General features: G+C 44.3%; 1 protein-coding gene across 1 annotated transcript in view; it reads left to right on the top strand.

Annotated features, from left to right (window-relative positions):
- ADAMTS2 (ADAM metallopeptidase with thrombospondin type 1 motif 2) overlaps positions 1-12,345 on the top strand; it is a 179,951-nt gene that overhangs the window by 112,187 nt on the left and 55,419 nt on the right. Inside the window, exon 4 of the mRNA XM_035560826.2 lies at positions 6,494-6,696. Coding sequence (XP_035416719.1) covers positions 6,494-6,696 — 203 coding nt within the window. The remainder of the gene's footprint in view (positions 1-6,493; positions 6,697-12,345) is intronic.

Genomic DNA, 12,345 nt, shown 5'->3' with positions numbered 1-12,345 from the left:
GATTCAAGAAATCACATGAATCCTCTGAAAATTGAGTTCCCAGTTAAAATTGTGTTGAGGCAATGTCCTCTTGGGGATGCCCTTCTAAACAGGGCCAGCTTTGTATCATGTGCCGAGCGTACTGTGTGTGATTCGCTTCTCTTGTTTAGAGCATTTTCAACTACCTTTCACCTCACAGGAGCTCTCTTCCATTTTAATTCACCTTGTTGGATTTACCCGGTTTTCATATGAATGATAAATAGCAGAAAGGTCCAAATGCAGGCTGTAGTTTGAAAAAGGGATTTATAAATTATGAAAGTCTTATGTAGCTGAGCAGGTTAGCAAGGGGGAGAAGAAAGGCAAATAGAGGACATTTGGAAAACAAAGCAAAGAGGAAGGTGAGCAGGGCTGCATAAACAGCAGAAATAAGTAAAAAAAAAAAAATAAGTCAAAGAAACTATTGATTAGCAAATGAACAAGACAACATCACGAATGCATACAACAGGACGGAATAACAAAAACCCAAACAGATGAACTTAAACATGGGAGAAAAAGTTGCCAGGGAATAAAGGGTAAGATTTGTTGACTGTTGTTTGTTGCCTCAGACCTCCGTGGTTTAGGCTTCAATTTACCATGGAAGACAAATGAGGATTTTGGTAGAATACACGGATGGGCTACTTGGGGGCTACCTGGGGAGTCAGTCGCCACAGAGGACAGACACAACAGAAGCCTACAGCGTGCGGGTGGCAGGGAGCATTGCAGAAAGATGACTTGTGATTTAAAGTGCAATTCCCCAAAGAGCAGTTCTTTGTCAAGCTGTCGAGGGTGTTTGGTATTTTTCCAGAGGTGCAGATGTACTCGAGCAGTGGGAAGCTGAGAGCTAAAGCCAGTCCATCCCGCCTGCTTGTGCTTCCCTGCCACGGAGCCTGGTTCTCTGCATTTGCAGCACCGAGTGATGGATGGCCTCACACCTCCACTGTGACTGCAAGACCCGGGCTCGGGGTCGCGTTGTCACCGGCTGCATCGCAGCTGAGCGGTGTGGAGCCCGAGGTGGCTGTAACGGCATCGTACACGCAGATCTGCCTGCCACTGCAACACGAGGGGCTCCAGCTGGGCTTCCCCAGTGTTCAGTCTGATTCATGGGGGGTTAACGAGAAAAAACAAAAAAAGCCGGCGGTCTGTAGCAACTGACATGAAAAAGTGGGAAGCTGGGAGTCCCTGCAGAAGCGTGTCCTGGGAATGGAGATCAACAGCACATCAGCAAGTTAGAAATACTCAGCCTTATGAGGCTGCAGAAGAGGAGCTCAGCATTCGGCTCAGGTGTTTGCCTGCTCCCACCGTGACAGATGAAGTGTCCACAAAAGCAAACAAGCTGCATACGAAATGGTGGTTGGCCAGTCTGAATGCTGCACACTCACGTTTGAGAAGAAATTCCAGTGGGCTGCTCTGCTGACAAGCCACAGATGATATCTGTGAACAAGTCACGCAGTTTAGTCTCCCAGCTGCCTGTCCTGGTCTATGCATTTAGTCTCCCAGCTGCCTGTCCTGGTCTATGCACTGGGCTTTTCATAAAGTCGCCTTCCCCCTACCAGAAGGAGAAGGTAAAAAAAAAAAGGAGGAAATGCTTTATTAGGACAATATCACTGCTGCGAGACTGGGGAACCCTACAGCTGATACTATTTTTAAAGTGTAGCTTCATAAGGGACTTGTAAGAACTGTTAGGTGCAGCTGTATTTCCCTGAGCCTTTTTGAAAGTGGTCGTGAAAAAACAAAACAAGATCACAAGCCAGCAACTGTACTTTTGGTGAATGTCCTAAAGGGAGTGACAGAAAACACAGGGAGAGGCGGTTTCCGTGGCAGGCAGCATGTTCATGCTTCAGTAACTCACAGCATCTGTTAGAGTTTTGACTGCTGCGATGGGTAAGGCAGAATCTCCGAAGATGTCATATAATTAGGTTTCTGTAAAGCACATGATATCAAAGATTAATGAGGGAGGCAAAATTTCCTGGAAAACAAGGTGTTGTCAGAAATCCTGAACAGTCACAGATGGAAAATTCTTGTATGGGACAAGCAGGGTAGCCTGGGGGTGTCCAGTGTTAAGGCTGCGGTGCTGTGGCTGGTAGATGCAGTACCTGAAGTCCTGCAAAGGCAAACCTGATGTTTGTTAGTGTGAATTTTCCTCATCTTAGAGATGGGGATTAGACCACAAAGCTGTGTGATTCTGGGTGCTCAGACCTCTAGATGCAGGGAACCTGGGCTCTAGGGTAGAGCCCAAATACCAAGAAGTAAAATATCAGATTGAAAACTGGACAGTTTAGATAAAAGATTGGGATATTGCACATTGCTGAGGGAAAGGGAGCGCTGCAGAGGGATCTTGTGTGATGTGTAAAGCTGTGTGCAGTTTGCACCTGCACAGTATAAAGACCTTTCCTCTTCAGGTTCCAATGTGCTCTTCATATATTAACAAATCATTGGGACTGGCACAGCTGGGGTCATTGTCTGGTTCTTGAGTCAGCGAACGAGTAGCACTTCACTGCCTAGGATAGGTTTACAAATAAAGATACTAGGATAAATTAGGATCCCTTGCCTGCATTAACTGCAAGAAAAAGCAGAGGACACCCAAAAATCTCAGGCTGCAGGATTAAGCTGGGTCATGCACATGCTTTTCCCTCGGCAGGCTCTGCCTCCCAGCTCTTAGCTGCCTGCTGCATCCTCCAGCATCGCAGGGAATTCTGTGTCAGAGGCAGGAACACAGCCCAGGTTGCCTGGCTCCCATTTTTATGCTTAAGCCAAACGCCCAGGTTTTCCTTCTATCAACAACTTGGCCACTTTTTATACTGAGCTGGAAGAAGGTCTGCAGTGTTAGGAGAAAGTCATTGAACAATCAGTGATTTTTTAGCTGGCTTAAAAAAAGACTTTTTTTGAGGGATTTGTGGGTGAACTGTTACAGCGGTGCTGTCCTGTGATTTATTCTGAATGATTAGCACAAGAGAAAAATACAAGCCTGTCTCTCAGTGTTTAATTTTCAGAAATGTGGTTTTTTTTCTTAGTGGGAGCACAGAGGAGGTTTCAACAGAGGCTATTGTTAGCCCCTGCAAATGCCAAGTGTCTGCTCTTGGGAGATGGAGAGCAAAGTTGGCACCAATAATTAGTGGCTGATGCACTGATTTGGCAAAAGTTGCTGAAAATGAACATATGATGGAGAGGTCTTGGGGTGATTTAGTAAAATGCAGTGCAGTTTGAGATGACTTGTAGCATTATTGTGCAAAACGCAGGGATGGTCAGAAGCAAGGTAATGTGGAAAATATGAAGGAGGAGTTTGGTGTCATTTATTTCTTTGAGTTCTTATCTTTTCTGGCATATTATTAAGAGTACAACAATACAGCACCAAAATTAACAATATAAATAAAAAAAAAAAGTTGAGATGCCAAAGCCTGACAAATTTCTCATTTACTGTAAATGCAACTTTGTTTTTCTTCCACCGCAGGAAAATAGAGGTGTTACTTAGATTAGGATGCAGCTGTCAGTTGAGTAAACTTCTTGTGGCTGTAACGTAGCGTGGGCCAACAAATCCAACCCTTTGCCATCCAGGAGGCTGGGCGGCAGGGCAGAGCTGGAGCAGGCTGCGCGATGTCGGGCTGCGTGTGGAGCAGCCCCCGCTGTCCAGGGAGAGCCGCCCGGGGAAGGACAGCCAGCGGGAAGTCGGGATGCAAATCAAAACCCTTGCAGCTGCTGTCGTAAATATCCAGAGCTCTGCTGCTGGTCTGGGGCGGACTCCAGCCGGCTGGGAAGCATGGCGAGTCCGTGCCTCAGAAGTACCAGTGCCTGCCGGCCGAGTTGTCTTGGAGGGGCAGCGGTAAGTGTGAGTGTGGTGAGTTTTTATGCTCTGAGCAGAACATAAAGTGGTTGGTTGGCACCCACTGGCAGCAAGATGAATCCCAGGGAGCCTTCTGATCACACTTCCCAGGAGCCAGCAGGACTGTCAGGGTGCCAGTGGGACAGCGGTGAAAGGAGCAGAGGGAGGGCAGGCAGTTTCAATGCAGGATGGTAAGTGCAGGATGCTAGGATTGCATTTTCCCTCCGGCTGATTTACTCACAGCAGGAATAAAGAAACCACGCAAGGAGTTAACTTGACTTTGACACATCAGGGAAAGAAATGAAAGCACAAAAGCACTAGATACCTTGACAGCCACCCATCCACCAAAACAAAGGCACGGCGGCTGAGGCTGACAGGCCCCCAGCCATCAGAGCTGCCCATCTGCAGCCTGCACCAGCCCAGTCTGCAGCTGCACCGCAGAGCTCAGGCTCTCCCCTGCCTGCTGGTTTGCAATATCACGTCTGATAGCTTTGGCCTTGCTTATTGCTGTATTTTTTTTTGTGAGCGGCAGAGAGAGCACACGACCTGCAGCCCCTGCCAGCCCAGTCTTACTTTTCTAGAGGGCTTATAAGAGTTATTGTCAAATTTTACAGTAACTGTGATTTGCCTTATGGATCATGAATGTATGATTGCCCCATGATCCCATAGTGAATCTCCTGAGCCCATTGTTATAGATAAGTAATTACTTCTGGGTGCTAGCGAGAATTAAAACTGAGACTTTCCCAGTGAAGCAAACCATGAGATAGGGCTGGTGCTGGCTGCTGGCTGGCTTAGAGCCCTGCCAAAGGGCTCTCTCCATCGCTGCCAGGCCAGACGCGTTCCCCTCCACAGCAAAGCTGGGCTCTGCGAGAAGAGCAAATTTTCATGCTGAATCACGGATTCTGACCAGCCTAATCTTAAAATCTGGCAGCCCCAGGAGCAGAAGCTGCCGGGAGCTTTGGGGCTGACAGAACATGGTGGTTGTGCTTGCTAGATGCATCAGGCACTGATCTCCCGTGAGAAGGACATGATGGAGACGTAGGGGCACCACACAAGGCCTTCTCTGTCTGTCCGATGAGCAAGGAAGGAGCGGTCAGCGCAGCACAATTGCCTGAGGCTGCGGGTCTTGTGCCAGGCCTATCCTTTCTACACAGGCACAGGTGTCCTTCAGGGGCTGCCCTTTGCCTAGAGGTCTCGTGCAAGGGGCAGAGGGATGAACATTTCTGCAGCTTGGGTGTTGCACGCAGCAGACACAGACTGAAGCCCAGGAGGAGGCACAGCAAAGGACATTGGCAGTGTGGCTGAGGTGGGAGGCTGCCTGTGCCTCCCCTCCTGGCGCCTGGAGGCCATGCGGCGCCATACGTTGGCACCGCGGCATCACGCAGGGCCTGCTGAGGCGGCAACCTGAGGCCGTGGCCTTAAGGCAAGACCCCGGTTATCCTTGTAATGAGCCCCGTGGCCTGGTGACTCATTCCTCTCTTCCCAAGCAGCCAGTTTTGATGTGAAAACTTCAATAAACGAAGATGGAGAATCCACTTTCTTTTATAACATTTCCAAGAGTTGTTTCTTATTTCTCCTTTGAAGGTGATGGCTTTAGCTTCCTCCCTTTGCTTCCTATTATGTTGCTCTTGAAGTGAGCGCTGGAAGCCTTTAATCAATCCACAGCGCTCTCGCTGCCTTTCTGAGCAAGTCTTTCTTCTGACATCCTCTGAAATGAAGAGATTCTTGTTGGGGCTCCCAGGGCTCTTGTAATGCAAATGAAAATAATGATATTAACACTAATCATTGTTATTCTGTAGGGTGAAATGTCAAGATTCCGTATTTTCATGTTCATTTTTAGTGCATAGGTGCCATATCAGGTGTACCCCGTCCTGTCAAAGTACAAGCTTTTCATATCACAGGCACTATTAAAACCATTAGCAATAATGTTGGCTGCTGTTGTGCCTGATGGATTGGTCTTTGACATGCAATAATGCAAAGTGACACGACAAACTGGGAATGAAGAATGAAAAGCTGTTAAACAATTCCTGAATGTAGCTAAAAATGAATTCATTTCGTATCTAAAGTGTGTTCCTGATTTGTAACAATAAAGAGGATTTATGTCAGTGCTGTTGAATTACATCTGTGTATCTAGGAAAGAAGCTAATGTGATGAGGGGTGTGGGGTTGGTTTGTTACTACCTGCCTGAATATTAAAAGGTTATGTAGGCAACTTGCCTTGAAATATGATTGTGGGCAGTAAAATCAGATTTCAAGTGTGTTATCTGCCTTTAATTGTGGTTCTGAAATCATGGATATCCTTGGTAGCATGGGAGCCCTGAACGGTGTATTTCTGTTACAAGTACTTTGAAGCAATAATTATTTTATTGCAGACAGCTCCATCAGTCTCATCAGGACATTGGTATCTGTCTTTTTGGCTTTATATTTCTTTCACAATATTACTTTGTAGAAAGTATTGCTTTTACTTTGCAAAGTAATCTTTGAGGTCAGATATCTCTGTCTTGTTTAGGTCATTTTTAATTGTCATTAAGTGAAACTAGTGCTGTAGTGTAACATAAAGAACATAACAAAGGCTGCTGCTTCAAATTCATACCAGCTTAGCTGAGACCTGAGCCTGAACCGTGGCTGGTTGCTAACTTGTTTGTCTGTCTGATTTCAGCGCCTAACCTCACTAATTTGGATCGTCTCGACAGCGCATTGAGCCTCATTGAAGACCGGGTGCATAGATCAAGGCAGCGCTATCGAAGGCATGCGACGGATGATGATTACAACATTGAAGTCCTTCTGGGGGTTGATGACTCGGTTGTTCAGTTCCATGGGAAAGAACACGTTCAGAAGTACCTGCTGACCCTGATGAACATTGTGAGTACAGCCCTGCTAACTGCGCTGCAGGAAGACAGTGAGAGGAGGGGGGATGTAGGTTGGTTGAGCCATTTGATTAAGACATCATAGATTTTTTCTCGTGGCAGGAGATAAAATAATTCTAGGAGCAAAATCCAGGTCACTTCTAGAAAAGCCAAAATGGGAGAAGGAAAAGAAGAAAAAGGGGCCAAGGAAGAAGCTGGCAGTGGGATTATTAAAATGTTCAAAGTCCTGCTTATGTGTTTTGATGGATGGTGGCATAGGGTCAGGGCCTCAGGTCCCTGGAAGTCCTTGCGTTTTAGATGTGTATTCCCTTATCCTAAGCTCCCTGCTGAAAAACATGGTTTGGAGAACTGTCTTCAAATAAGGTTGTATTAGAAGCTTCGATTGGCTTATACATTTTTAAAACTGCTCAGTTAAATTCTTTGATTCCGCAAGAATCACTTTAGGTCCCAGGCCACCTACCTACTCCTTGTTCACACTGCAGTAAAATATTATGCAGTCTTGCACTGAACTTTCTTAAATTGATTTAGTATTTAGTCTATGGCGGACACCTTTGGATTTCCTTCGTTAAATATTTAATCTTGAGAACCACTGTCAGTGCAACCGACTGTATAATGCAGTAGTGATAAAAGCAGATGGTAGAGAATATTCGAAGGAACCATCTTCTTTTTCTAAATATCAGAGCAGTAGGCCCACCCATAAGCAGCCCTCAAGTACCCCAGTCAGTAAGCAAGGCCTCTGTTTTGTGGGATAAGAATCAAATTTTGAAAAATCATCCCTATTGTAGATCAAAATCAAAATGTGTTTATTCCCTTGGCCAAAAAATGGGAGTGAGTGGTAGCCCCCTTCATAGGCAACTCATTTTCGGATGACTTTATTCCTTCTCACGCTCACTTGGAACAGAAGTCGGTTTTCAATAAAATGCACTTCTGTAAAAACTTTAGGTTCAGCAAATTTGTGTTCTTTGTGAAATGTTGTTGAATAAAAATTGTAGGTCTGCTCTGTTTTTGACAGATGGACTATGATTGCTGAAATGTACGTTAATGTCAAGAGGATGGGGTGTCTGTAGGTGACTTCTTGGCATTGCAAACCACAGAGGCAGATATATGGACAAAAATCCAGGCTGTTAGGTACATTTGCCTGGGATGTATTTTTTCTAAGATACGTAGTTTAATTGCGAGGCTTATTTTTTGATTTCTTTATTGCATTCTTTTAACAATGTGTGGAATGTCAGGGTTTTTCATTTTAAATGAGAGGTGGAATACAGTTTAAGAAAATCCCTTGTGTGATATAAATTCAATTGACTGCCTTTTTATAACAGTGTTGTAAATAGTTAAAAATCTGCACTAACATTAGAGTTATAGGGTACTTGGTGCATACTCTGATGCCTGTAAATACATACATTCTAAACAGAAATGACATAGTGAATTTCATTTATTTGTGTGGTTTGTTTCCTCTGAGGCTTAAAACAGTCTACAGTGAAACAGATGGTTTTATATATCTCTAAATTAACAAGCCAAACGGGCCAAACCAGGAATGTGGCAAACAGGCTGAAATAGATTAACCAGGACTCTTTACTTATCATGTCACTTAAAACTATTTTTAAGAATTAAAATATATGGTAATGGTAAAGAAGCCATAAAAGTTCCAGCTCTGGAATATGCTTGCTCCTAACTTTAGCAAACCATCCAACACACAAATTGTAAGAAATAACAACTCTGAAGCATGCTGTCTCTGCAAGTGGTTTAGAAAGTGCAGCCTGTGTAACCGTATCCGCAGGGCTGTAACAGCTCTTGGCACAGGCAGCAGTTGTTCTGTTGGGAGCCGTGAGGTAGAAACGTGTCCTTTGGGGACTGAGGATGAGGATGCATTCCTTCCCTTTGTGTCCATGATGTGAGCAGCCTCTAGAGGAGGCGCTGGGAAGTCTTTGGCAGTCAGCAGAGTTGTCCTGATCTTTCCTTCATCAAAACTCAGCCAGTTTCTAGACTCTATACTTTAGCAGAGTGATGGGGTGGTGGTGACCAGTCCCCTGTTTCCAGCTCTCCAAGCTTTGCTCCAGTATGGAGAGGCAAGAGGGCTTTGTCCCTGCAGGTACTACCTGTTAGTGCATGTACAAGGTAGGTTTCTGGTGAGGTACATAGGTCCAAGGATAGCTGAAAGAGAAGAGATGATTGCAAAAAAACCCATCTGTCTTTTAAATTCTGGTGAAAGGTCCTACCATAATCATCAGATTGTGTTTTCCCTGCTGGTTTTGTGGGTGTAATCAACTCGCTTTGTACAGTAACAAGGCATTAAGCATAAAATCAGTTAGTTTCATACGGTAACAAGGTATTAAGCATAAAATCAAAGTGTATGTAGCAAGTAAATAAACTAAATAGTGGAAGTATTTACTGGAGATAAGAGGGTAATTGAAAGGGTTGAATTTCTGTGGTTCCCAAAATAAAATAAATTCCAGGTGAACGCTCCCTCGTGCCCAAACTCCCGGAGGCGTGATCGCTTTCCCAGAAGCAGCTCCCAGCAGGGCTGCCCTCCCCACTTTGCTTGATTTCACCGTGTGTGATGGCGTGAGCAGTTGTCCTTAATTAACTTTTCCCAGGGATCTTGGGTGGAACCCCACCACCGACCCAATCAAAACAATATATTTTTTTCAAGCCCAGCGCAAGGACTTATTCAGTAAATCTGTTTTGTGCTGCTTAAGTGATGTGTTACAGTCCACACCTAAAAGCCATAAAGTGAGAAAAAACAGGGGCTGGGTGTCCTGGCTATCTTGAATAGCTGTGCTAATATTTATCCCAACGTTTGGAAGTGAAGTCAGTCCCTAACGAATGGTGAGAGATGCCAGAGGATTTTTAACACTGGGCTGCAGCCACGTATCGTCTGTCTGTCCGCCAGCCGTGTCACCGCAGCGAGCGAGGCCTCCTGCCACCTCGGTTTTATCCTCCAGTCATTTCCTCATACAAAAACTTTGCTTGCTCTTGACATCCCCTCTTTGCTCAGCACCATCGGGGCAGTCAGTCCAGCTCTGGAAAAAAAACGCCTTTGTTTTGCACTTTAGAGACCCTCGGCTGCCTCTTGCTTGCACCATTTTCTTTTGTGCATCATGCTGGGTTTCTTCCTGGGAAGGATATTAGCTTGCACAGTCCTCTGTGTTTCCAAGTGCGAGCCCACACATTGCACAAATTAACTTTGTATTTATAGCATGCAGGAGCATTGCAACAGAGGAGAGATACTTGGGAGGTATCTCACAGCCCTGTCGTTTACTCAAGAACATGGAAGGTAATTTAATTTCTGCAAGAAAGTGGCTAAAGAAGTCAGGGATTTTATCTGCTCCTACAAGTGTATGGGAAATATTAAAAAGCACTTGGCTGGAAGCAGCACTGGAGAATTATCTTGTTCATCGGAAACAAAAGGATTTCACTGCAGGAGGCTTTGGGAGGAGGAGCAGGGTGCTGAATGGGCACGGCTGAGCTGAAGCGGGTATTGATGGTAGCCAGCCCGGGGCTGAAATCCTCACATTGTTTCATAACTCTCTTAGAATTAGTTTTCAGCATTAAGCAGGCCTTCTGTGGCCAGCTGTGGAAGAGCAGCAGAGCTGGGGCTGGCCACTACGTTACCTGACTGGGCTGTGGCATTGGGTAGGGTGAATATTTTCATGGGGTAAGGTGAATATTTTCATGGGGTAGGCTGAATCTTTCAGCCTCCTTGCTCCTGTGCTCGGGGTCTCATCCAGGGCAGGTATCTTCATAATGGACTTCCTAAGAGGCCGAGTTAGCACAGGTTTGCTTCCAGTATTTCTGCCATTCGAAACAGGAAAGTCTCATGAAATAAGCTCAATTACAAATGGTTTTGAATATATTTGCTCCAGCTCTCTTGACTTCAGGCCTTCAGCTTTCATGCCCCTTTTTGTTTTGTGTTTTTTTTTTTTTGTCTTTGCTGTTTCTCAGTAAGGCCCCTGTCTTAGCCTTTTCTTGCTTATTTTGTCATTCTTCCTCTATTCCCGTAGCAGTATTTGTGAGCCTTGTTTCAAGTTGCTCATTTTCTAGTGCTGGCAATTGTTATCCTTGTATATATATTTGGGGAGAATTTGTCTAAAAGCTGTGTGCATTCTTTGATTTTTAGACTATTTTGGGGGGCAAAATAAAAGAATCTTTAAATTTGTGCTTTCCATTCCTTTACTGCAAAAGATATGGTAGTGCCACATTTCGTGACCATCCTGTGTTACATCCGTGTAATGGGTATATGGTCAAAATGTTTGCAATGTTAAAATTCAGCTTCTCAAAGCAGACAGGGACCTACCTGTCATTATTTCATTGGGAGATAGACCCTAAGTAGGATTTATGCCTCACTTGGGGCTAGATTTATCTGAATATTTAGACATTTACCTGCCTTTGAAATCAGTGAGAGTCAGTTTTAAAAATTAGCCCATAGGATTATGTCTCTCCCAGACTTCAAGTGAAACTTCAGCTCCAGAACAAATAGGTTTAACATATTTTCATTTGAATAACTGAAATCGATGGGAGTTATGCAGCTGGGAGCTTTGGAAAGTCCCAGGAGTCTTTCACCTGCATCTTTCAGCACTACACGTATCTTTGAAATTGTGGCCCTGAGGCACTCTTGAATATGTTATCCATCCTCTTTAATAGGATGTACATGATACTACTATTATATATGAGATTTTTGCTTTCGTGTCTTTGGCTGATGAGGGATGAAGATTTCCAGGTACAGAACAGCAAGTCCCTAATGAGAGGAAAGGGCAGAAATGCCACTGGTTTCTAACTGGCAGTTGGATGAAAACCTGAAAGCATGTCTAATTCAAGCTGTTAAAAAGAAAGTGATGATTGAATACTTTGAAATAATGGTGCGCCCTGTATTCAGAATCATGCTTTTTAAACTAAAAAGCGTTTTTTAGACAGGAAGGGTATCTCAGTAATATAGATTGGACTGGATTTTTAAAATTAAATAATTTATAAGCACCAATACTCATTATTTCAAATCAGTTTATTTCAATGTATAGACTTCAAATCTGGACTAACTCCAAGAAATTGCTCAAATAACAAATGCAAGTCCAGATCTATTCATCTGAGGGACTTCAGTTGTCAAAAGTTGAATTACAGCTCGTTTGAAAATTTAACATGTATGAGAGCCAACTCTGCTTTTAGGCTGTTCATTATGAACCGGTAGCTGTGACTTGTGAGGAGGAAAGTTTCTGATGAGACCTCAGAAGATTATTTTCGTTCGTTAACTTGATTGCCTCACTACAGTAGAAGTTGCACATGTGACTGGGCATTCAGGAGGTCCTATAGGAAATATTCTCTCTGAACCCATACAGGTTTTATTTATTTCCACCTCGAGTTTATTCCCAGTGCCAATTAGATGAGCATTTCTCATGATTAACAGGACTGTGCCTTGCTGTCCTGGTGTACATAGCACAGACCATCACACAGGTTTCGGTACCACCCTTTCGGCAGAAGGTAATTACTGGTGAAAGATAGATTTTCCTTTTCTCCAAATACCAACATGAACTTTAGCCATAAAGGTTGCAGTCAGGAACTTTTGCGATGTGACAGTGCGGTTTGTATGATGGAGTATGGATAATTAGGATCAGCTTTTGAATTTTGGACGCTTTCCTTAACCAAACCACTTAAA

The sequence above is a fragment of the Cygnus atratus genome, chromosome 14 (genome assembly GCF_013377495.2).
Source record: "Cygnus atratus isolate AKBS03 ecotype Queensland, Australia chromosome 14, CAtr_DNAZoo_HiC_assembly, whole genome shotgun sequence".
Taxonomy (NCBI): Eukaryota; Metazoa; Chordata; class Aves; order Anseriformes; family Anatidae; genus Cygnus; species Cygnus atratus.
Note: the sequence above shows the minus strand (reverse complement) of the source record. Positions and strands in the feature narration are given on the sequence as shown.